Raw genomic sequence first — 27,500 nt, 5'->3', positions numbered from 1 at the left:
GCATGGAAACACTTCCCAGAAAGGATCAAAACAACACATCACATGGTATAGCATGCTACTCATGTTGGGGGCAAGTGCTTCAGCGCCTCATATAGGTGTAGTAAGCGCTATGTAAATTCTGCAATACAATACAACTGTGGCTATACCTGACATAATGGTGCCTTTGGGGAAAAGGTAATCACAAGTGGCATATTGTGGGCATCTTATGTTGTAAAACAAACACACTTGAAATAATTATGTGACCCTAGTACAGCCTGTCGTTCTTGATATAATTCAAGCACCCTAGGCTTTCCTATGACCTTATCTCACAAAATGGTCGCCCTGCCATAAGCTTGCTTTTCTTTGCACATTGCAGTCAACAGAAATAGTATTTTTCCCATCACTGGCCTCGTGGTTCCATCCCAGGCATATTTTTAACCCAAGCTAATGGTGCCATCCATGGTTCTTATGGCCATTTGTGGAATAATACGGGCATCTCTGACACCTGAGACCTATTGACGACACATAATGAGAGTCCCTGCACTATGGTTGTGATATATAGGCACTTGTGGCAGAATCTGTATTATATATGTGAGAACTTCATGTACTAAACAAGGTGATATTTGGGGACAAAAAGTTGGCATTCGGGAACAAAAAATATGCATCCTAAATGTCAAGTTGGTGTTTAGAGACGAAAATTGTGTATTTCCAGTACATGTTTGAAGAAGCCATTTCAGTGATAATTCTATATCAGCTGATGTGATTTCCTTGTTGTAATAGCTAATATAAAACATAGCAGCATTTCATCATCTATCTTCAGGCACAGACTGATGGGTACTCTCTGACACCGTCTTGGAGCTTATGATTGTTGACCTGATTGGTACTGAGAAACATTGTTCTTTGTGATTTGTTCAAACACTGGGCCCTTATCATTCCTGGTCCCCAGATAACCTTTCCTATGTGTTTTTGTGTTCTGAGGATTTGTGTTGCCCTTGGTGACTCTACTTTCATTCTGCTACTTTGACATGTGTGGATGAACATGACTTTGGCACTACATTTCGCTAGTTCCCCAATTGTTGCATTTTCAGATAAGCTACAGAGCCACGTTCAGGACTGGACACGGAGAAGGACTGTTGAATGGTGGTCGGCTTGTCTGCAAGATAAGCAGGGGTGCTGGCCTTGATGGCTTTGTAAACGATGCAGGTGGTTTTGAAGATGGTGCAGGCTGGAAAGTAGAACCAATGGAGATGCATCAGGATGGGGGTGAGGTGATCATATTTGTTCAACCCTGGATGTGACGTGCTGCGGTCTATAGGGCGCCCTTAAAGTGTGGGGTTGGGGCAATTTGAAGTCTGGGGGGACATCGAGCAGGACATTACCACCATCCAGATGCAATAATATACGGGTTTAAACAGCAGTTCTGATGTCACTTGCTAGAAGAAATTGTATCACTTTGTCTAGAAGAGAAAGCTGGTATCATGCTGTCTTCGTTTTTTTTGGCATTGTGTTCCTTGAGGGTCGGGTTGGTGTCCAGGGTTAACTCAGGTAGCTTGGAATTTGATGAAAGTTTGGGTTCGAACAGTGCTTAATCTGTAAAAAAAAAAAATAGTTATGCTGGGGCCCTCGTGATGAGGCAACCGTAGTTTACACGAAACATTGCTACTGCCAGCGCAGGCTAATCACAGAACTTACACACCTACTATCACACTGCTACAGGTGTGACAATTCAGACTGTTCGAGGCCGAAGCTTCAAGAACGGTTAGGGTGGCAGGTATTACTTTTTTTAAAACATGTATTGAATTTCATAAACAACTGTTTTACTGCTCACTTTTAAATGATCAGCTGTCCTAAGTGCCGGTGCCAAGCACCAGAATCCACTGGCTCAAATTAAGCACTGGCCGTTCGAAGCAGTCATAGTTCACGCCTGTGAGTCAGATTTGCATTATATCTTGCCTGTTTGATTGTAGATGATGAATAACGTAAAGATTAAAAGAAATGCACCAAACTCCCGCACAATTAGGAACAAAACAAAAAAAGCAAATGAACGTAATGAAAAATAAGCAAATTAAGGCATTGTACGGCATCCATCCCTTGTAGATTCTTCCTTACATATGATTTAAACAGGAATTGAGATCACAACGAAAACCACTCCTCCATCGTATATTAGGAATTTTGGATAGGTTTCCCTGGAAATACTACCTTCTGTGAACTGCATATTATAAGGCTTGTCCTCGCCCCCTTCCTGAATATTATGATGTTGGTTAGGCATACAAATAAATCCAAGTTTAACATCCTTTGCGATGCATTATTCACAGGGCCACTGGAATTATGCAGCAAGGGAAGACATAATTACGTGACAGGGTTTACTAAATTATATGGCAAGGAAATGCAAATGATGTGGCATAATGGGACACAGTTTGTGACAGTATCAGTTAATTATTTTGTCATTTTTACACATGTTAACATTGTCTGGACAAAGTTAACAACTTATTAGTACTAGTTTAACACTTAGATACAGCAATATGCAGCTGAAAGGTGAACAGTCAACCTTTGTGAAATGCCTTCCACTGCACAAGTATTTCCGCATTTTTAGTAGCACTTGATCCATTTGAGCTAGAAACAATTTTTTTGCTACAATCTGCAAATTATGCAACAGATAATGGATTATGCAGCGAATGCGGCAAATCCATAATTATGCTAAAAAAAATGACCACAGAATTGCATAATTCCAGTGACCCTGATTATACTCTGTTGATACACTCTTGTCCCCTCATGTGACGCTCCATCCGTTGTTAGCGGTGTTGTGTTTCACCTTGTCATGCGCCAGGACGCTCCTTTGCTGGAGCAGTTGTGCGCACAATAAATACCGTTAACATAACATAACATAACATAACATCCAATGTGTGGCACACCAACATTTCTTGTTGGTTTACAGACCACCTGATGTTGATAAGTCCTTTGCTTGCTCTTGCCCACATTATATGATGACGCTGCAATAGATCTGTCCACCAACAAGAAATCCACCCAGGAGGGAGATAAAGCCATCTGTACCACAGGTTAAACATGGATTTGTAGCTGGCTGCTTGATTTTGTTATAAATACCAGCTAAAGTGAGTGGCAGACAACGCTGTGGGGTAACACTAACTTTATTGATATATACTAAGTACCCCCGACCGCCTCAGGCTCTCTCTCCTGTACACATGCCGTTCTCTGAAGCCACTGGACACAGGAGTTCCATGAGAGAATGGTCAGCCTTGCAGTGGGCACGTCACAGTCGGGTGACGCGAGACACTTCATTACTACATTGAGTTTACCTTTTTTTTTTAAAGAACGAACAAAGTAAAAAAAACGAAAAAGAACAAGAAAACAAGCTGAAACAAAAGTAACATTGCTCAGGTAACCAGCTAAAACAAATGCTGGAAGAGAACAAAGAAAATACATGACAAACTTCATATGAGCACAATTCATGGCAAAAGCCAAGTAAGAACAAAATATACATGGCAGGAAAGAACCACATGAGAACCTCAAAGTACCCAAACCACTTGCGCAGTATTTTTTTTTTTTTTTTAAACGACCTGCAAAGAGAAATAAAGGTAAGACATGAAATAAGCACACCAACCCAAGACCCAGAAGAACCTAACGGTACCTGCTGGGGATTATATGAGCTCTAAGGCTTTTGCGCAGAGGTTGAGTGGGAGCATTTACGTCTTTCAGGTGTAACAGAGAACCACCACGAGACCTGTGAACAAGCCTGGAAGGTTGTCTTGAAAAAGAATCAGAGTTAACCATACTTCCAAAACCATTATGTTCCTTAACCTTCACCACTTTAGAGATGTTCCACCAATTGCAACCAAGAACTCTTATGGCGTTGCCACACACTTTATCAATAACCAAAGGGTCTGAAAACTTGGAATCACCTTTTCCCACAAAACTGGGAGTTTTAATCCAAACAAGATCACCCACACTGAAAGTGCAAACTTTGACACTGTTCATTGTATCATAATAAAACTTTTGTTTCTGCTGTGTCCTTTCCACATTGCATTGAAGCAAAACATTACATAAAAGGTGCGACACACCTTCCTTTAAAAACCTACTCATCCAAGCTGGCCTGAACTGCAAATCAGCCATTCTTCCTTTAAGAGCATCAAAATGAGAGAATCCTGTCGTGGAATGCAGAGTGGTCCTATAAAACCAAAACATGGATTGGACAGCATTGTGTACATCATACTTGTGAGATACTGCCCATCTCACACACTCACCCAGAATCTAATTGAAGCGCTCCACAAGGCCATTAGTTTGAGGATTGTAAAGTGAGTTTTTGAGATGACGTATGGACCTCTCCCTTAAAAAACTCTCTGTCTCACCTGAGACAAATTGCATTCCATTATCTGAGATAATTTCCTCAGGCAGACACTCATTAAAGAAAATTTCTTTGAGAAAAAGAATGACAGACCTGGAGTCTGGCTCACCAATAAACTTTAAACACTGCCACCGAGAATAGTAGTCCATGAGAACAAGAACATAACGAGAATTGTGAGGAAGAATATTAAATGACCCAACCAAATCAACACCAAGTTTCTTCCACGGTCCTGACGGACACTCAATGGGCTTCAGTGGCGGAGTGACAGTTTTGAAAGTTTTGTCAGCAGAGGAACACACACAACAACTCTTAACCATTTCATCTATCCGAGAGTCCATTTGTGGCCACCAGAACGACTCACGTACCCTTCGTTTAGTCAAAGTGGAACTCAAGTGACCCTCATGCGCCTTTGACAAAATAGTGCGCCTTAACTCTTCTGGGGGAACCAGTTTGTCACCTCTAAAAAGCAGCCAATCTTCATTTGTCAGTTCCACTGGCACCTTTAAAAATGGCTGCATGTTTTGAAGTAAAGATTTTCCCCTAGGCCAACCAGAGACAACCTTCTCCATAACTTCATTTAAAACAACATCATGGCCCAACTTTGTTCTCCTTTTCAGTGAACTGACAATTCTCAACCTCCAAGGCCGCAATAAAACAATATTCATCATCACCAACAACACCATCCTTCTCATCTATGGGATTTCTTGATAAGTGATCAGCACGCACATTCTTCCCTCTTGAAATATGCACAACCTCGAAATTAAATTGGAAAAGTCTTGCAGCAAACCTTGCTATTCATGGTGTGCTACTCTTGCAATTGGTACCATTGAGGATCACCACTAATGGTTTATGATCCGTTTATAAAATGAAACTTTTTACCCACAAATAACTCTTGCATGTTTCTATAGCCCACGCTAGCAACTCTTTCTCAATCACTGAATAGTGAAGTTCGACATCTCTTAATACCATTGATGCAAAACAAATGGTGTAATCAGAATGCCCATCCTTCTGTGACAAACCACCCCCAACCCCGAATTTACTAGCATCAACTGTCAGCACACATTTCAGATTGTGATCAAAAGGGTTTAACGCATTCACACTGGTAAGTTGTTTTATTATATCAGAGAACACAGTTGAACACTCATCACTCCACTCAAATTCTGTTTTATCCTTTAGCAACATAGAAATGGCTCTTGCTCAGGATGCAAAATCGGGTATGAAACGTGAGTAAAACTCACACAGACCAAGAAATGATTTAACTCCAGCTTTATCACTTGGAGGAGGAGCATTAAGAATGGCCTCAACTAATCCAGGTCTAGGACGTACTCCTTCAGCCGAAACCACATGACGGAGATATTCAACAGAAGATTTAACAAATTGCCACATTTCCCTTTTAAGGACCATGCAAACTTGACCAAACACGTTAAGAACCTTTTTCAAAATAGGGTTGTGCTCTTCTCGAGGACACGCGTGAATCATCCTGAAACACATCCACCTTGGAAATACCCTTCAGCAATGCAGCCATAAGTCTCTGAAACACAGAGACTGCCGAAGCCAAACCAAAAGTGCGAAAAATGCGCATGCACGGGCGACCGCGCATGCGCATTTCGATGGGAGATGTCGGCGCAAAATAGAAGAGGGAGCCCCGGGACGCCACGGACCAGGTAAGTGCTTTTATGTACTTTTATTGTACTCGTTACAACAGTACTGGAAGGTTCCTGAAGGTGAAACAAAAGCTGTGAGATGACGCGATTCCTCAGCCAACACGACATGATGATAGGCAGGAGCTAGATCTAACATGGTGAAAAGCTTTATTATAGAAATAGAGGACAACAACACCCCAATTTTGGGAAGAGGATGGGAATCGACCCATATCTCTTTGTTCAGAGACCTGAGATCAATACATACCCTCAGCTCCCCTTTTTTCTTCTTGGCCATGTCTAAAGGCGAAAGCCACAAAGAGGATTTCACAGGCTCAATTATACCTTGCAAAGCCTCCAATTTTTTCTCTAGCTCATTACAAACACTAAAAGGAACTCCTCTCAATTTGTGTTTCACAGGTATCGCAATAGCCTTAATCTTGATTTTGTGTTGAAAACCAACAATTTTTCCCAACTCCCCAGAAAATACCTTGGGGAACTCATTCAGCACCACTTCAATGTCATCAGAGTCTCTAATAACCGAGACTTGTTCTTTAGTTCCAGGACGTAAGACCATGCCAAAAAGCCCTTGGTGAAACCACCCTAAGAAGTTCAACCCCTTAACAGCAACATAGATTTTAACACAAATACATCTCCCTTTAAACATCATGAAAGCTTCAAAGAAACCTTGAAGATCAATTTTCCTGCCCTCATAGGAGAATGGAGACCTGTCAGGTGGGGATAGAGTTCACCCGGGCCAATTCTGTTGGAACAACTCTTGAGTTATCATGGTGATTCTAGCCTCAAAAGCCACCAAAAGATAAAGCTGTTTGTCTCCCACTTACACATATACATAAGGGTTAACTGAATGCAACTCCACTATCCTCACCCACCACCACAACCATGTCATGCACTACACTCAATAAGTTCTCAACATCCACCTCACAATCCTCAATGACCGTTGATACTTTTATGAGCTACTGTCTCGCACTCTGACAAACTTTTGCAAAATGACCAGATTTCCCACACATCCTGCATTGAGCTCTCCGAGCCGGACATGACCAATTCCCCTTAAAATGCTGAGGATAACCACATTTGGAACACAAATTATTTTGCTTAAGTACAAAGTTTGCTTGCAAAGAATTAGCCACACCAGAACATGAAGAAGACGCGGAAGACCCCATTCTGGACCCTCCTTCTTTTTCATTTTTGTTAAAAACCACATTGACTCATTCGTCAGTCTTGCCTCTCTAGTTCCTTGGCCGACTTGATTCAAGTCTCATTGCTCTTGGCAATCCTGATAGTTTCAGTCAAAGTGGGATTGCCTAAAGAAAGCAATTTTTGCTTGATTGATTTGTCAGAACAGCAGCAAATTAATTGATCACATATTAGCTGCTCAGCAAAATATCAAACTGGCTCTCTGCTGCCAACTTGTGCAGCGCAGAGATGTAACTGTCAACATCCTCACTCTGTGTTTGCTCTCTCTTGAAAAATGTGTGCCTAGATACCACAAGACGAGGAGCAACATCAAACCTGGTGGCCAGTTTTTTTTACTGTTTCTTCATACACATCTAACTCAACGTCACCTTCACGTTGGACAACAGGAAGATGTTTAAAAATAGATCTTCCCTCAAACCTCTGAGAATGTACCAGTAAATATTTTTTTCTTTCTGCTCTGAATCTAGACGCACCAGTTCCTCCTAGGTACGTTTCAAATCCATCATACCACAGCCTCCTTTTAATGGGCGGATCACCAGGTGTTTCCAAAAACGCCGGTGGTGAATTTACAGATTGCATTGCCAAATAAAAAAAAAAATAAGAAAATAAAACTCGTGGAACCAACTTGCAGCACTAACACAGAACAAAATGTCTGAAGCAGTAAAAGTTCAACTGGAGGATTCTGCACAAAAGGCTGGGAATTAACTGAAATCAAATTCTGCAGCATTGAGCCTCTGTCTCCAACAATGCCAACTGCATGTTGAATAAACGTTTGTGTAATTGCACCTTATAAGTTACCACCCAACAGAAGAACTAAAAATGTAATCCACAACAAATGGTGTAATGGTGACATTCACTCCATGAAAAACGCACTCTTTCCGACACATCAAAGATGTCCGCCACTTTTTCCCTCCGGTGAGAATAGTCCACCTAAGATGACTGCCGCTTGTTCCCTGCGTTGAAAACTTCTGCACTTAAGATGGCCACCATTAAACCGGGTGAATATGCTCTAGCTTTCTCTCGTTGGTCGCGCATATCCAAATCACCCCCTATGGTCTTGCGCTCCTCCTTTTTCAGACCGTTTACCATGCCACAGTCAAGCCGAAAGATCAGGACCCTGCTCGTGAAATGGATCTTCCGAGGAGACTTACTACCTTCTGCCCCTGCTCAGCGGCGTCTCTGTTGCCAACGTCGGGTCAGTTGCACAGCGCTAATTAAACTGGTGGGTGCTGCAACTCTGCACGCACAGAGAAGGTTCGCCTCCGGGGGTTTAGCCACTTGTCGCCACTTGAAGTACGTGGCAGACAACGCCGTGGGATAACACCAACTTTATTGATATATAATAGTTACCCTCGACCCCCTCAGGCTCTCTCTCCAGTACAACTGCCATTCTCTGGAACTACTGGACACTGGAGTTCCATGAGAGAATGGTCAGCCTTGGAGTGGGCACGTCACGGTCGGGTGACGTGAGACACTTTATTACTACACCAGCCTTGTTAGTAAATGAATCAAAGTAAACACTGTATAGGCAATCTTTGGGCTGATGATTAATCAGGTGCCTTAAAGGGTCTGCAGATATTTCAGTCTGGACTATCAGGACTTTCACCTTATGCTAGAGGTTGACAGAGTCTTGCCTATTTGGTGCTAGGATCATGTCTGAACAGGAAACTGGAGCAATACTCTTCAAGTGTAGTAGCCTCCTTACTATTGATTATAATCTCCTTTTACAGACTGTTTTCTCAGACATGTTGAGTAGCCCTGATCTCCCATTTCAAAACATGGAGGAGGAGTTGTCTTGTGAATTGAGCCGTAACATCTTACAATACTGATGTTCTAGAAATGGCTTCACTATTTCAAAGCTATTTCCTGAGTGGAAACTCTGTGAATTCTTGTTCAGGTAGATGTATGGTGGGTAGTGGGGACAAATATCATACCCAAGACACTTAGGCTATGACATTGCCATTTCCTCCAGCCCTTAGAACAACCTATGCCTGACATACTAGGTCCGTACTTGTACAAAGTTGTGATGGTCTTTATGCCTCTTATTTGTAACTACATTTTTATGTGATATTGTAGCAAATTTGCCTTTTCTGCATGGTCACTCCAGATATTTTGCTTTTTTTGGAACTCTATTTTTTCAGATTTTTTTTAACTCTGTCCACTTTACCAATACTAAACAGGAGTGCTCCTCTTTTAAAGATGGTAAAATTGGCTTACCCTTGATTGGCATTTTTACCTTGTCTATAAGACTCTATTATATTGTGTGGAAAATACACCCGGGGACTTGGAGTTAAATGCCACCTTGGGCTGCAGCACTGATGGATACCATCCACAGGGCTGGCCTGTAAAATAGGCATCATGTGTAGCCTGACTGCAGCAGCGTAAAAACCTGCTGTCAAACCTGTAAAAATAACCCTTTTCGACAGGGGGAAAGGTTGCTTTTAAATAATAAATAATCACACGTAAAAAATCGTTGTCTGCAAGGTAGAGGGTCAGATTTTATTTTGGCATATTGCTTGAATGACTGCCCCCCAAAAGCTATTTTTTTACAGGCAGGGCAGTAGCTGAATCCTAAAAATTGTCAAGATACAGAATATACATTTTAGTTTCTAACATGAGAGGAAACAGCTAAAGTGATCATTCAAAGACTATTATCCATATTTATTTAAAGTATAATTTGTTGGTGAAGTTAGACTGTTAATAAATATTTGTAAAAACGGACTTTTAGAAAGTCACCTTTTACCTACCTGAAGCTCCAGGAGACTAATTTGCATTAGTCTACCAGCAGTTGCCCAGTAACAGCTTGACCTTTATTAGGTGTGGCAACTGCTAAAAGAGCAGAACATGGCATAGGTCTGAAAACAGGATTGATGGAGTCGGAGGCATTTGATCCCTATGAGCCCAGGAAGTTTAGTTGGAAAACATCATTATCTTCAAAGGGACAGAGGCCTGCCCATCCATATGTTATTGTAGGGAGAGATCTAAAGAAGGAAAAGCCTTTGTATCCAAGTCCCACACTAGCAGGCCAGGTCTAAACCCGGTGGGAGGTAAGCTACATTGAGAACTGGTTTGAAAAGGAAACTTGGGAGGGGACGCCTCATTTTCCTCGTCACACTTCTGGGTGGACACAAGGGCTCTGCACAAGGGAAACATCTGATGTAATAAAAACATTTTCTCTAAGTTCACAATATCAATTCTGAAGTTGGCTCAATTTAGAGGCTTTCTCCCTGGCTTTCATTAAACCAGCAGCCAATGCCAAAGAAAAAACACAGGGGTTCCAATTAGTAGACCTACTCAAGAAGCTGCAGATGGCAGGGTTTCATGCACACAGAGGGGTTAATGAGTTTTAACTAATGCCCGGTGATCTGCATGTCATTTGTTTTGATCATGACATGATATTGTCAGCTTTACTGTGTTGATACATTTGAATAAATCCCATGCGAGGTCAGACCTGTGGTCAGCTGGATGGTTCCTTTCCTTGAGCCTGTAAACCTTGTCTGGCCACAAATAGATTATTGTGGTTATGTAGCAATGTATTGAGGTTGATAATATTGACCTACTATAATATCATATTAGTGCATCAACTACCACGGCATTGTCATAGCACTTCCTAGCTACGAGTGTGCTGAGAGCCATCAAGGGTAGCGACCTTGTCAGAAAGATATAAAGTAGGTACAGATCATGCTGGCTATGTATATGATGCAGCTGACTTTGAAGGTAGTGAAAGATGGTAGTGGGGGGCAGTTAAGGCACCATGTGTGTTGACATATTTCTTCAGACCTGAAATGAGGAGTGCTACCCAAGGCTGACCTGGAAACCACATGCGCAAGACGTAGAATGTAGTGTTTTTTTAATTACAGAAGGACATGAGGAGCAGGAAGGAGAGCGACCAGGAACGGACGGCAGCAGACACACAGGTAAGTGGCTTCTTTCTTAATTTTTAAAGAATTTGGGAGGGGGAGGGAGCGTAGCGTATTTCCAAGGAGTTTTTTTCAAACTCTGTGGGAATACGCGTAGAAGCACTTCGCCTGCTGCGCCGAGGGTTACTTGTATTGAGAAAATGACACACATTTTTTAAAATTGTAACGAAATGATCTTTATTAAGTTATTGACCAATATAATTCCGGAAACGATGAGTCTGTAGCTTGGATGAGCAATGCCCACACTTGAAGTAGGAAGAAGTATGAAAGCAGTACTGACCCGGTAGTGTTGGCTGTGACATGTGATTGACATGGAAGTATTAGCTAAGGCATGGTCTGCTATGTCACGATAGTTACAAATACAAACACAAAAACTTTGTAAAGCACACAGCTGCTTATGGAGGAGCGTCCCAGTGTTAAAGTTGATACAGATAAAAAGTTAGAGCGCAAAGTCAAAAAGAAGCGTTTTCAAGTTTTTTCAGAAAATAGATTCTGAAGAGGCTGCCAAAGGCTAAACGAAAGAGCATCCTAAAGCTTAGCCCTAAGGGTAACAAGAGATCTTCTGCCCTTGCTTTCTTTACGCACCCGAGGAATCTGAAGGCATTTTTGGCTACTAGATCTCAGTCGTCTAGACTGAGAATATGCCTTAATTCTCTTCCTTAGATTTACAGAGCCTTTATGATCACAGGCTTTAAAGGCCAGAGTAAGAGCCATAAATTCGACAAGCTTGGTAACAGTCAGCCAATGCGGTTGATGCAAGTAGGGTGTCACTGATTGATGTGCGGAAATTTTCAAATACAACGGCGAGCTGCTGCATTTTGCACAATCTGCAAATGCTGTGATAAATAGGCAGGCAGGCCCAGGTATAAACTGTTGGTGTAATCCTATTTAGACGTTGCTAAGCAGTAAACAATTGTCCTATGAGTGTCCTCGGGCACAAGGTGTAACATTTTCCTTAGGGATTTAAGAGTAGCAAAACAGCTGGCCATTACAGCTTGCACTTGGGGGACAAATGAAAGTTCGAAATCATATATAATCCATAAATTCCTAGCTGTTGAGGCAAGGGAGGGAGGAGTCCCCTGCTCCAAAAGCCACCAATTGCATGAATCAGGTTAGTGCTCAGTTCCAAATAAGAGGACCTCCATTTCATCAGAGTTAAACTTAAGACAATTATTATTCATCCAACTGCCCAATGATTTTAAACACAATTTAAAGGAGTTGGAGGCCAGGAATTCCTTCTTGTGGAAAGATAGAAGTATGTTCAGCGTAGAAAATCACCCTAAGGCCCCACAAATCAACTAGGCTCACTAAGAGCTCCAGGTAGATATTGAAAAGTGTGGGGCTCAGTGCTGAGCACTGTGGCACATCATAATCCAGAGGTTTTGAAGAGGAGGAAAAGGACGATAGCAAAGCTGATTGTGTCCTGTACTCCAAAAAGATATGTACCAGGATAAGGCCGGACCTTGGATCCCAAATTTTCGGAGCCTGCTCGGGAGAATCTCAGGGAAAACCATGTCAAAAGCTGAGAATAAATCAAGAAGCACAATAATTGCCACAGAGTTTTGATCAAGAGTTTCCTTAATAAACTCTGATACTTCAAGAAAGGATGAAACAGTGCTATATCCAGATCTAAAACCAGATTGAAAATCATGTAATAAATGATTTGACTCCAAAAAGTGAGGCAATTATCTATTCACAAGCTTCTCCAACATCTTTGCCCCTACAGGCAAAAGAGAGATGGTTCTGTTACTTCTTAAAATACTCAGGTCTGCATTGGGTTTCTTAAGTAACGGTAGCAGGAGAGCTTGTTTCCAGCATTCAGGAATATGAGCTGATTCAAGGGAGAAGTTCATCAGTTCATTTAAAATTGGGTTCACTGTAGTGGGTGCCATTTTTAAAATGTCTGGTGATGTTGGTCGCTGGTGACCTTACACAGATTTGGCCAGTTCCAGCTAGGGAATCGTTCAAGTATAAAGGCCTAAAATTGGCAAGGAGGGATCCAGACGTTGAGTTAGACTTCACAGCATGCAAAAGTGCAGCATTTGTAGGGAACTGGTCATAAACAGCACACATCTTATTATAAAAGAACTTAGAGAGTTCTGCACATAGGTTTGCGGATAGAGTAGGCTCATTCTGAAGAGCACTTGGGGAAAGAAAGGAATTTACCATTTTAAAATGTTCCTGCTGTTTATTGGCAGCAGCAGCAATGGAGGAGGAGATGTGCTCCTTATGGGCTCTACAGATAGATTTATGATTTATTTTTATAGCTGTCTTATATGCACTCTTGGCCACAGCATCATAAGATTTTCTCCATAAATATCTAACCATTTGCAATGAGACTTTTCCTTTTTTAAGTCCATCGAGAACCATAGATTGAATGGCGTAGATCTTCTCCCAATGGAGGTTTGTTTAGGAGCTATAAGATTAAATGCAGCAGCAAGCCTACCATTATAGCTTTCTATGTCCAGCTCCACAGAGCCCGATAATTCCAATGGAGTGGATTGGCGTGTCTCCAAGAGAATGGGTTATGGAATGTTATGCTAAGCTCTAGATGTTTTATAAGCAGTATTTTGCTGTTTACACACCAAGGGAGTACAGATCATAAAAGAAATAAAAAATTATCACACTAGGTTAGCTGTAGAGCTGGCCCAACTGAAAGATTTAGAGGGCCGGAAAATTTAAGATCCAGGGTATGACCGGCCTTGCGTGTTGGTTCCTTCACAGGCTGCTCTAAATAAAAATCCTCTAACGTAGCTGTTTTCTATAGTATTACTGTAACCCAAATGGTGTCCTAATGCTTAAATCTATCAACTAAAACCATAGCAAATATTTACTTGCTGCAATGTTACTTAACGAACAGCTAGGTCCTAAGCCTAAAACTTCCTAAAAATTAAATATATCTCACGCCTGAAGAGGTGGGTAAATGAGCAACAGAGTGGGAGGAGGTTTGTGACCGAGAGAATGCACGAGTGACAGATTGAGTTACTGAGTGAGCAGGAAAGTAAGTTAGTGAGTGAATGAGTGAGTGAGAGAATGGTCCAGTGAATGAGAAGTCACTGAGTACATATGTGAGCAAAAGTGTATGTACTGGGGATTCATTTTAAGTCACACATGTGTCATCTACTGATCAGCATTGGCTATCACAAGAAAAATCACCTCTGGAAAAAGTAGTCTGAGGTAAGTAGAGAAATTCTATCTGAAAGTAGAACATTGTATTTAGAGAATACCTGTCTGATTGGGGGTTATACCATGTTATTACTCCTAGATATGCAATATTTGAACATCTGCACTGATCATACATGACAAATCACACTTCGATGAGGTCATGTTGTTAATTGTAGGTCAGATCTGATACATAAGTGCAACAGCAAATTGGTAACGGTTTATAGGAGCGCACAGCAAAGTATAGGTATAAAGTCCGTATCAATGATAATCAGTATGGTTGGTGCTCAGGAAGAGATTAGAGATTGGTTACCACAACCTCTGAAGAAACCAAAGGTCAATGTTAAGATATTCCTCCGAGCACTCTGCAAATTAATGTCTTTATCAGTAGTGATCATCAATCATCAATATCATCCAATCTTCAATCCAAAACAGATAAAGTGTCTTGAGAAGTTCCAATTTATTCAAATGCGCAGCCAACACGTGTTTCGTCTGTCTGTAAGACAATGACTTCTTCAGGGCAAATAAGTATTGGTGTTATCTGTCAAGTCAAACCAACATCTGGATCATGTTTATTTCATTTAATCCGGGTTCAGCAATAATTATATTCTCCTCAAACGATTATGAAGTGAAAACATATCTAATGTACGTTGTAAAGCCATACGGGTACGTATCATGCAGTATATCCCGAGTCGCGTATACCGTGGCGTATACGCGACTCGGGATATACTGCATGATACGTACCCGTATGGAAATAACATTTGGAGATTGAGAATTAGGAATATAGAGATATTCACAAGGTTTTACAACGTACATTAGATGTGTTTTCACCTCACAACCGTTTGAGGAGAATATAATTATTCTTGAACCTGGATTGAGAACCTTGGATATTGAGAATTAGGAATACAGAGATATTCACAAGGCTTTACAACGTACATTAGATATGTTTTCACTTCATAATCGTTTGAGGAGAATATAATTAGTGCTCGGAGGAATATCTTAACACTGATACATAAGTGCCACACCAAAACTATCAATGTGATATCCAGCGAAGGACAGCCAAGAGAACATAATTAGAGGTAAAATCGATTAAGCAATGGGACATCAGTGGGTTCATGCGAGCCCCGTGATAATTAGTGACCCACTCTATGAGACACATCATTTGAAACCAGAGATCCTACTTAACAAAAGATTGTGATTTGCAGAAACAGATTGTCTGACTGATGAATCAATGCTAATTTAGGGCCCAAAGCATTTGAAAAGTTAAGGTTTTGTTCAGGCAAAATGAACAATTATATCACCAAAAACTCTCAAAACACAAATATCCAATGAAGTAGGAATGTTAGTCCTAGGATATGGGACTAGGTCCAAGTTGAAAAGGACGATCACTGATCTTAGTTGAAAAAGTCTGCTGAGTAAACGTTTTCTATGGCATAGAGACACATCATCAGGTGACTGTCTTCTTCTGTGCATGAATGGCCAACATAATACAACACTTGTGCAAAATGTCTTCTAGATGTGCCCGATTCAGCATATATTTGATGTTGCAGTGGGTGGACCATCACCACATGTACCGGTATGGGAAGGCCACTTCTATGCAGAACACAGCCAAGGATGCTTCACAGCCATACGACTCCTGCCCCAGCAGTTTCCCCCGGGCCAGGGGCGAGGCCATGCCCTCAGCTTTTGTGGTCACCGTCCAGTCCTTGCAGTTAGCATTTCGAATGCGGATCCCTCGCTCGCTGGAGCCGTGCCAAGCAGCCTTCTCGGCCCTAGGAGAGAAAGTAGCACAAGAGCATAAGGAATGGACTTGAAAACAATAGAACATGCACAGGGACAAGTTAACTTTGATCCAGTCTCAGAAAACAGAACACACCCAAGACTCTACCCTGCACTGTTTCCTCAACTGCCACTAAGTGTATGGTGTTTGGATTTATGTGATTGCTGATACCCAAAACGCTCCTGACCTCGGGCAACCGTATAACTCCATGGCACCAGGCCAGGATACTATGTCTCCTGTCCTAAGCTTCCCTTACCAAAATAATTCATTCTGGAAACAGTCTTAGATTTAGGCAAATTATTCCTAACCATATCAGATACCCTACGAATCTACGGTCAGGCTTAAAGCTTCAACAGCTCTGTAACCAGAAATTATGCCTAGGGATGGCTTCATCTAACTTCTGAGCTCTTATGTACATAATGGAACATATCACCATCACCCTCTCCCTAACTATTTCTACAATCCTAGGTTCTGCTGGTAACTAATAAGTACAATCAAGTAGCCCAAATTGTTTAGCCAGATATCATATGTTATTTATTGCCTAGTTCCTTCGTACTCATTATACCGGCTCAGGATGGATGAGGTGCTGAGTGGACCAGCCCTTATTCAAATCCTTCGCATTCAGATTGCAGACAGATCTCTACAATGATTATGTTAGTCTCATTAGAAATCTTGGCATATCCCCCAAAAAACTATGAGTTCTCCCTGCCTGTCACATCCCATAATGTAGTTGTGACTATTTTCTAGTACTCGGTCAGGCTAGGCGGGACCACACCACGCGATAAAAGGTTCCATCATCCCCTTGCACCAGGACAGATACTGGGCACATTGGGAATATTGTGGTGTATCCCACAGGAGTCGTGTATGTCTGAATCAAGTAACCTAACTGTATGTATGTAAACCTAGAGATTCTAGATATGGACACTGGGAAACTTTAGATCCTATCCAATTCTTCCTCTATGAGTGTTTGGCCAATCCTGCCTTTGGAGTCAATATCTGTGGTTGTGTTCCATGTCTGAAGTGTCTTGTAAATTTCCTTCATGGCTCTTTGGCTTGCACCAAACTTCAGCAGTAAATGTTGGGCTCTGTCCACTGGGAAATCTTCATCATCCATCCCCCAGGTCCTGGGTATTGCATGTCCTAGTGTGTTATAGGTTATAAATTGCCTGGAAGCAAGTCATAGTCTCTCCTAAGTTCTTAAAACAACTTCAACTTCCTGACTTCGTACAGGTCACCCATGTTGCAGATTTCTGCCACAGTCCAGGCTGTAAGTGGTTCTGCTCGATACAGGGTCCCCATCGACCCCACATTCATAATGTCTCAGCTATCAAAATATTGCCAGATTCACCAATAAATTCTATCTGCTCATAATTTTCCCATAGAGCCATGCCCAATAGTGTTGTGCCCAGCACCATCACTACTGTAATAGCCACTTGTGGTTTTGGCTCAGCCGTCCATCAGCCCACCCACTGCAGTTGTGCTGCCAGATAGTAATGTTCCACATTTGGTTCTTCTACTGCCCTCTCAGTCATAGGCAGTTTGAGATTGTGCAGACCAACCTTCTCCTCCCTGAAGCTCAGTGAGTTTCGCTACCTGAAAAAATTAATAGCTAGCTGTGAGGGCATATTGATGAAATAATGAAAGAATCTCTGGAGGGCTACCATTTTGGTCAATGCATCCCAGGCCATGACAATAACCTGAGTCAGCATCAGAATGCTCATACCATATGCAACGCGATATGGCCCGGGTATAGTTGCCATCGAGTACTTTCTCTGAATTGCTGCTAATGCTAACACCCAAATATTTAAATGTAAATGTACACCAAAATACCAAGGACAACCCCTCTGGCAATGTGTCATTCTCATCATGCCCGCCACGTATACCCCTCCCCTCCCCTTCAAACTGCTTTGCATTGATGGATCTCTGCCATCAGCTTACCACTGACCCACATGTGCAGATTCACTCAGAGAACCAATGTCTACCCTACTGGCAGAGGTTTGACCTCAATGCGTACATATCTCCCTTGGCATGATCTCCTAGAGATTCAGAAATACTGACATCATTACACCCACATGCCCACCATAACATGCACCCACAACCTTAATATTCCTCGCATGCTAACCAGATAGTCCATGTCACCCTTGGTTTTTGAGATTTCTGGGGCCGCGCAGCAATGCATCCGTGAACTGATAAGTTCTAGTGCTAAAGAATACCCCCTGAGAAACCGGAACAGAGCAGCAGTGCACGATCAAGAAACCTTACAGACACTATGAGGCTTCCCTACTAACAGCATAACACATTACACTGTGAACACCAGGACTTTGTTCACTATACATCTGGGAATTAGGAGGCAAAGCGCAGAGCTGTGTACACGCCTGACACATGAGCGACAGCGACATCAGGGATGACTGGAGTGTGGCATGTTTGGAGGCTACCCATTCCTGAGATAGTTACGTTTTTGGAGTGAGAAGGGCAGTAAGCTCTGGTTTTGAACCGAGCAGCACAAAGCATGCTGGTACTTGTAGACCCATACTTCTAAGCAGAAATGTGAAACCAAACATCGCAGCATGCTAAGTGCTGTAGCCTGCAAAACCGTGACTGGTTAAACATCTCCCTTGAAACATGGAGTCAGGTTTGTTATTTCGTGAAAATCTCAATTTTTTCAAAAAGAAATCCATGACCACAACTCCCTTACCAACAAAAACTATAAGGATATCAAGCTATGACCTGCAAAGAAATGTGAAGAAGCAAGAGCATGGCCATGGGGGAAACAGCGTTTGCAATGCTATCAGAACAATGCAGTGCCATTACAAAGCAGGTACTACAATGAACTCGTCGTTACCACGCATTCCATTACAACGCCTTCCATTACAACGCAAGTCATTACAACAACTTGCTTTAGGGAACTCATTGTTGGATTTTAAATCCAACACCTTCCCTTCTGTTGCACAGATTGGAGTTTGACTAGTAAAATATACCATTCCAAACTCCATCGCTTCCCTAAAACAAGTTGTTGTAACAACTTGCTTTGCAATCGAATGCGTTGTAACAACGCGTTTGTTGTATTACCCACGTTGTAAATGCATGTATTGTAAACGTATGTGTGAACACGTCATACATCCCCATGGGGAGAACTCTGGGCACCAGAACTCGACGGCTCACAGTTCAGTACCTCTTCATGCCCTACTTACCAGAGTGAATCCAGCATCACGTCGCGGCCATTGAAGGAGTAGACGGGGACCCTCGGGAGGAGCTTGTGCTTTGGATCTTCAAAAAGAGAATTCCAGCTCCTACTCAGCACCTGGCCCTAGAACATGAAACATGGTTTACTGAGCTGGGAAATATGGGGACTGCCTTCAAGGAAGAAAGTAAGAATTAGCAGTGAGACATCTTCATCTCCCATTGATATGCACAAAGATCTAGAAAAGCATCAGGGAGCTATTAGCTTACTAAAAATAATTGTGTATTATTGCCTTCTACTGTGGGCAGTAACAGCTCTAACCCAACATCAAGGGTCTAAAATGAGGGTGAGGGTCGATAACAACCATTATGGCCCGAGAAAGAAGCGCTGTAGTTACGCTATCAGAACTTTACACACATTGGGGGTACAATGTTATAAATTAAACAGAAAGAAACAGAAAGATAAACATTGGAATGTTGGAGCAGAATTTTTGTACCAGTCATTATTGGCCACTTCATTGTCTTCAATGGAGCTCTAAACATGCCAATGTTCTAATGTGTGTAAACAAGTGGGGCCCCATTAGAACATTCAGATTGTGAACCCCAGAATACCACAGGATACAGAGACAAAAGCCTTAAGGGCAAGTAGAATTGTGAGAGAGTCAGTCAGATGCCATTCGCAAAAGGCACTGACTCAGCCCAAGTGCCACAATCCTTTTGTCGGCATTGGTATGTTTCAGCTTCCTGTAATTTCCGTATAGCCCAACCTGCCTGTAGCCAGACCATATTCAGACATACCTCCAAGTTCACCACTGGGAGGCTCCGGTCCGTCCTCCTCACAATGGAGATGAGATCTTGGCTCGATGAAGATAGGAAGGCCCGGAAAGTACCGTAGAGCGAGGCTTCCTGTGACTGACGGTAGCACTGCAGGTCCGCACCTCGTAGGCTAGTCATATCCCCGGAGAGGGGGACGTTCAAGGCCACCAGGCGAAGCTGCAAAGACAGAGGGCGATGTGCTCACTTTTCTGAAAAGGGTGAGGATGGGCCAAAAAAGCATACCGACTAAATTCTTTAGCCAGACTTTAGGGTGGTCAGACTTTGAATTTGGTTAAGGAATTAACCTAAGTAACTGATTTTGAATGCCACCATTCTCATCGAATCAATCGCTCATCTGCCTTCAACCCTGTAAATCCCAAAATACTATTGAATGGTCAGTCATCCCTTGGTGATACTTGGCATCATCTTTGAATGGTACACCTTTTATCTCCAAGATCACACATACTATTTCTTCCATTGCTCCATCAGCTGCTTTGCCATGTTGCTCCTTGTAAGGTAATCTGCTAGGCTCTATCATTTGTGCCAAAGTTCGTCTCAGTCTTCACCATGAAACTTAGCAGAATCATCTCTTCTGTTAACTCGTGTCCTCCTAATTAACTCTAAATGGAACTAAACCATTTGAAGCTAAAAGCAGAGAAAACCAAAATCAACCACCTTCCACCCTACTCTGTTCAGGCTGCTACATTCACTATGTTGGCCAAAGACTTTTTTGTTGAACGCCTCGGCGTGTTCTAAAGTAGCATTGTATGATTAATCTCTATCACCTCCTCCATGTCCACACACTACCACCATCTCAGCTTATGTAAAATCTTCCCCTCCTCATAACTCAATTAAAACACACATCAATGCTTTAGTCACAAGCTTACTGGGCTACAACACAAGCCTACTAAGCATATCACTGAACAATTCAACTGTAGTTAAGTTCTACCCTCATGAATAGGTTATGGGCATTCCAGACAATGGATCCCTGTAGTCCTAAACATCTGATTTATTGTTTTTATTTCTGTTATTTGGTGGTCCTTTTGTTGTATGTTTGTGTATTCTTGGCTAGAATCCGGTGGGAGGATAGATTTTGCTTGAAAACAGGACTATTCTCCAGATCCTTTATGAATGAGCACAGTGAATTTAATTCTGGCTTAGAGCGGCCATCCATGTAGTGTAGCCAAGCTTCTTCCTGTTCAAGGCCAGCCTTGCCACTAGAGTTTGTACATTTTGCTGTATGCTTATGATCTTGGGTTTGGGCTGTTAATAGCTGGGTACAGTATTCCTGTCGAGTATGATTAGAAATCTGGATAGTTACAATCAATTGTCTATGTAGAGGTCTGGAAGATACTCACTGAGTAATAAGAGTAGGACACTGGTAGCTTATGCCACTGCATCTATTTAGGAGCTGATTTCCACTGGTCACGCCCACATTTAATACTAGGGGGCCAATTATGATCCTGTAGTAAACGGCTCCGACTCTCAGTCGGAGCAGTTCCTACAGCATGGTAATAAGCTGTTCGGATTCATTTCCGACCGACCCATTTGAATGGAGTTTATCAGAAAGGAATCCGAACTGGATTTCCGGATGGCTTCCGACAGGCTCAGAGAGCCCATCAGCCATTCAGAAAGCCTCCAGTAATCCCAAGGGCGTCTCTTTCCGCCTGAGGGATTATAATGTGGGATTCCAACAGCCTTTCTGTGCCGGCCTTTCTGACACAGAAAGGCAGTTGGAAGTCGACTTTGGGGGCACCCAGTAGGGCCCCTATGGGTGCACAGCCTCTGGTTGAAGGCCAAGGGGGCACCTGCCTCCCTGTTGATCCCCGCACCCCACCCTTTAGGTGCCTGCCACAGGGTGCAGGGATGAATTGCACCTCTTCCCTTTACAATGAGAGCAAGCATTCCTGTCAGAATGCCTGCTCCCATTGTAAAGAATAGGAGCGCGGCTAAACAATGTTCGGTCACATCCTAATTGCTGGGTTGGAACCGCCCACAGGAGGTCGGTCGGTCCTAATACCGAATCGATGTCGGACAGACTCAGGTCCGCCCGACATTGAAATTGGGCACTAAGTAGCAGACATACATGTGTGAGGATCTCCCCATAGAGAAGATAGGCGAGTTGGAGATTCACACAAATTGGTTAGTGAGTAGCAGCTTGTAGTACTTGTATTACTATTATACTACTAAAGCACAAGAAAATGTAGTTCGTGAATAGGCCCCTGTAAGGATAAGAGAATCCATATAATTTGCTGGGCATTGTTCTGCTGTCCTTCACTGTAATGCGTTAGGAGAGGTGTGTGGGCCTAAACCTGAGAATCTAAGACAAATACTTATTAAGAAATTTACAGCATACCTCCTGGCAGATTATGGTCGGCTTTATACGGAATATCAATCACAGAATATCAATTGCTGAATATCAATCACTGAAGGTGGGTGCTGTTGGGTACCACAATAGTCAGATACTGGTTTATCTGGGCTGTGGGAGATTCATGGTAATAGTCCTGTCTAATAGGTTCTGCTGTCAGTAAGTGATGCAACCTGACAGGTAATGATGTTTTGAGCATGGTGATAACCATATATATAAGATACATGATGGGCTGTGGATGTCTGTGTGGTGTCCTGTTTGATGACTCAAAAAATCAGAAACACTGCTGGAAAGAGGAGAATTCAAACTCAGCCTTACAGAGTGCAGATTATACTTCTCAGAAGTCAATCAGTGCTAAATTTGTGGATTGATATTAGAGGACGGAAACAAGGAAGTGGCAGAAGTTCAATACTGGTTAAACATTGCTGATCCCGGATTCGAAGAGGTATTTGTCGTTATGCCAAATAATTGTGGCAAAATCACAAATCGAGGTACTTCATAATTAGATTATTTAACATCATAGCCCTCGCATCGCATCATAGCCCCATAGGATAAAGCTATTGGTATCTTACTGAAGGCACCCTCTGAGTGATGCTGACAGGCACAGGTTTATCGTTTATGGCAACGTCTTCTTCCTTCTGTTGGTAGAAATGCACATATTTAGTAACACTGTCAGGAAAGCACAATGTAATAGATATTTCTGGTTCATAAATTCTCACTCATAGTCCCCAACAGTATTTTCTAACATGGCCTCCCTTTAAAAACTATTCACTCTCTCACCTTTGAACTTATGACATTTGACATTTCGGTGAATGGTGCAAGAGGATGATGTGCATTCATATGCGAATGATGAAATGAATAGTGCTTAATCTACCATTTAGACCAGGGTGAGACTGGAGTTAGAATGTTGGATCTGCCTCTAGTCTGCACTACGTCTGTTAGATTTGAGTTGCAATGGTTTCTCCCAGCCCCTAAGTATGCTTGTTGGACAAGGGGCAGGATATTAAATTTGCCTTCCTCCTCAAACATAGATGTACCCAAATGTTTTCTAGACTGTAGTTTGAATAGTAGTAGCAAAAGTTTAGTTCGGAAAATTGATTCCATAAAACTTACAGATAATAATACAACATTAATATGCAGGTTTTTTTAAAAAATGTAAAATTGCTATTACTTATTTATTTATTTATTTATTTATTTATTAATTAATCTTATAGAGCGCGACAGCTACCCGTAAGGGTTTCCCGGCGCTGATTGACAGTGATAGCGTAGTAAATCCAGGAGAAAGTTATTGGGCAAAAAGCCAGGTCTTTACGGCTTTACGGAAGCGGAGATGACAGTGCTCCACTCGTAAGTCCAGGGGAAGAGAATTCCAGAGTTTGGGTCCTAATACAGCAAAGGAACGACCACCCACTCTGGAAAGCCTGAACTTAGGCACACAGAACAGATGTTGGGAAGAAGAACGGAGAGAGCGTGCGGGTACATAAGGTTTGACGAGTGATTGGAGATAAGTGGGGGCGGCTTCAATTTTGATCTTATGCATGAAGCATAGTGCCTTGAATTTTACCCGATTGTCAAGATTAAGCCAATGGAGTTGCTTGATGCGTTCAGTAATTGGATCATATTTCCGGCATCCACAGAGAAGACGTGCAGCGGCGTTCTGAACTAGTTGGAGACGGCGCATGACCGCCCTGGTAGCCCCCAGATAGAGCACGTTACCGTAGTCCTTTTACCTAGTAAAAATGTTGTCATCCTATTCCATATGTCGTAAGAACTGTTTAAAAAGTATAAAACAATTTTCATGCCACCGCAAGGATAAGAACGTTTGTTCATATGCAAAATAGCAACCAGTGACACGAAACCACTATCTCGTGATCTAAAATGTAAGTCCATTCATTTTCCTTATGAGCCCTACCGTAAATAGAAACTTGCTGACAGCGAAGACAGTATAAGTGGATGTGTCTCCTGTCAGGATTCTAAGTACCTCCAAGTATCTCATAATACCATGATTACTCGCACAATGGTCGTATCCATTTCTGTCTAAATGCTTTATGAATGACGGACAGAAGAATATCACATGGTGTATGGTTGCATTTGCTGACAGGGAGCACATAGTGCAGACAGACGATTGGGCTCCTGACCAAACTCCATTGTGCAATGAATGCCGCCCACTTCAAGAGTATCATATCGAAATTTCAGAATAGAAAATTTGACCTCCACCCCAATGTATGCACAATTCCCAATATTAGGGCATAGCATATTTTTCCAGTTCCTTCTAGTCTTAGTTAGCTGCCAGCTGGGCATCATTAACAAGCTGGAAGCTATCTGTGTCACACAAGAGGTGATTCAGAAAAGGGGTTGGTGATGAACAGAGTGCCTGAATTAAGCAGACCACTCTTACCCAGTCCAAAGATCAGGGCTTGATCCGTCACCGTTTTTTAGCTCACTGCACCATCCCAGCTCAGAACTTGGCTATATGCAAATTAGTCTGTTCCTGTCCCCGTGCATGATGGGAACAGGGCAAACCAAACTACCAAGCCAATTCTTGTACTGGGAAGGAAACAAGCTTCCGGGGACCGGTTTCTGCCATTTCGGGCGTCGTCGGCCCGGCTTGCTTGAATCCTGATGGTGCAATGAGCAAGGGACTCACATCTGAGTATACCCTTCCACGCTTATGGTGGACAAAATGATTCAGGAAAGGGGGTGGTGATGAACAGAGTGCCTGAATTAAGCAGACCACTCTTACCCAGTCCAAAGATCAGGGCTTGATCCATCACCGTTTTTTAGCTCACTGCACCATCCCAGCTCAGAACTTGGCTATATGCAAATTAGTCTGTTCCTGTCCCAGTGCATGATGGGAACAGGGCAAACCAAACTACCAAGCCAATTCTTGTACTGGGAAGGAAACAAGCTTCCGGGGACCAGTTTCTGCCATTTCAGGCGTCGTCGGCCCGGCTTGCTTGAATCCTGATGGTGCAATGAGCAAGGGACTCACATCTGAGTATACCCTTCCACGCTTATGGTGGACAAAATGATTCAGAAAAGGGGGTGGTGATGAACAGAGTGCCTGAATTAAGCAGACCACTCTTACCCAGTCCAAAGATCAGGGCTTGATCCATCACCGTTTTTTAGCTCACTGCGCCATCCCAGCTCAGAACTTGGCTATATGCAAATTAGTCTGTTCCTGTCCCAGTGCATGATGGGAACAGGGCAAACCAAACTACCAAGCCAATTCTTGTACTGGGAAGGAAACAAGCTTCCGGGGACCGGTTTCTGCCATTTCAGGCGTCGTCGGCCCGGCTTGCTTGAATCCTGATGGTGCAATGAGCACCACCACTCCCTTTTCTGAATCATTTTGTCCACCATAAGCGTGGAAGGGTATACTCAGACATGAGTCCCTTGCTCACTGCTCCATCAGGATTCAAGCAAGCCGGGCCGACGACGCCTGAAATGGCAGAAACTGGTCCCCGGAAGCTTGTCTCCTTTCTGGTGAAGAATTGGCTTGGTAGTTTGGTCTGCCCTGTTCCCATGATGCACTGGGCCAGGGACAGACTAATTTGCATATAGCCAAGTTCTGAGCTGGGATGGGGCAGTGAGCTAAATAACGGTGATGGATCAAGCCCTGATCTTTGGACTGGGTAAGAGTGGTCTGCTTAATTCAGACACTCTGTTCATCACCACTCCCTTTTCTGAATCATTTTGTCCACCATAAGCGTGGAAGGGTATACTCAGACATGAGTCCCTTGCTCACTGCTCCATCAGGATTCAAGCAAGCTGGGCTGACGACGCCTGAAATGGCAGAAACCGGTCCCCGGAAGCTTGTCTCCTTTCTGGTGAAGAATTGGCTTGGTAGTTTGGTCTGCCCTGTTCCCATGATGCACTGGGCCAGGGACAGACTAATTTGCATATAGCCAAGTTCTGAGCTGGGATGGGGCAGTGAGCTAAATAACGGTGATGGATCAAGCCCTGATCTTTGGACTGGGTAAGAGTGGTCTGCTTAATTCAGACACTCTGTTCATCACCACTCCCTTTTCTGAATCATTTTGTCCACCATAAGCGTGGAAGGGTATACTCAGACATGAGTCCCTTGCTCACTGCTCCATCAGGATTCAAGCAAGCCGGGCCGACGACGCCTGAAATGGCAGAAACCGGTCCCCGGAAGCTTGTCTCCTTTCTGGTGAAGAATTGGCTTGGTAGTTTGGTCTGCCCTGTTCCCATGATGCACTGGGCCAGGGACAGACTAATTTGCATATAGCCAAGTTCTGAGCTGGGATGGGGCAGTGAGCTAAATAACGGTGATGGATCAAGCCCTGATCTTTGGACTGGGTAAGAGTGGTCTGCTTAATTCAGACACTCTGTTCATCACCACTCCCTTTTCTGAATCATTTTGTCCACCATAAGCGTGGAAGGATATACTCAGACATGAGTCCCTTGCTCACTGCTCCATCAGGATTCAAGCAAGCCGGGCCGACGATGCCTGAAATGGCAGAAACCGGTCCCCGGAAGCTTGTCTCCTTTCTGGTGAAGAATTGGCTTGGTAGTTTGGTCTGCCCTGTTCCCATGATGCACTGGGCCAGGGACAGACTAATTTGCATATAGCCAAGTTCTGAGCTGGGATGGGGCAGTGAGCTAAATAACGGTGATGGATCAAGCCCTGATCTTTGGACTGGGTAAGAGTGGTCTGCTTAATTCAGACACTCTGTTCATCACCACTCCCTTTTCTGAATCATTTTGTCCACCATAAGCGTGGAAGGGTATACTCAGACATGAGTCCCTTGCTTACTGCTCCATCAGGATTCAAGCAAGCCGGGCCGACGACGCCTGAAATGGCAGAAACCGGTCCCCGGAAGCTTGTCTCCTTTCTGGTGAAGAATTGGCTTGGTAGTTTGGTCTGCCCTGTTCCCATGATGCACTGGGCCAGGGACAGACTAATTTGCATATAGCCAAGTTCTGAGCTGGGATGGGGCAGTGAGCTAAATAACGGTGATGGATCAAGCCCTGATCTTTGGACTGGGTAAGAGTGGTCTGCTTAATTCAGACACTCTGTTCATCACCACTCCCTTTTCTGAATCATTTTGTC

General features: G+C 43.0%; 1 protein-coding gene across 1 annotated transcript in view; it reads right to left on the bottom strand.

Annotated features, from left to right (window-relative positions):
* Positions 1–528: 528 nt before the first annotated feature.
* LOC144756035 (uncharacterized) overlaps positions 529–27,500 on the bottom strand; it is a 218,525-nt gene continuing 191,553 nt past the window's right edge. Inside the window, exons 21-25 of the mRNA XM_078645514.1 lie at positions 22,996–23,061; positions 20,038–20,232; positions 19,251–19,366; positions 15,854–16,051; positions 529–1,569 (exon numbers count right to left, since the gene is read on the bottom strand). Of these exons, the coding sequence (XP_078501640.1) occupies positions 1,521–1,569; positions 15,854–16,051; positions 19,251–19,366; positions 20,038–20,232; positions 22,996–23,061 (624 nt within the window). The 3' untranslated portion in view covers positions 529–1,520. The remainder of the gene's footprint in view (positions 1,570–15,853; positions 16,052–19,250; positions 19,367–20,037; positions 20,233–22,995; positions 23,062–27,500) is intronic.

This window comes from Lissotriton helveticus, chromosome 5_1 (genome assembly GCF_964261635.1).
Source record: "Lissotriton helveticus chromosome 5_1, aLisHel1.1, whole genome shotgun sequence".
NCBI classification, from domain to species: domain Eukaryota; kingdom Metazoa; phylum Chordata; class Amphibia; order Caudata; family Salamandridae; genus Lissotriton; species Lissotriton helveticus.
This window is presented reverse-complemented; position numbering and strand designations above follow the sequence as displayed.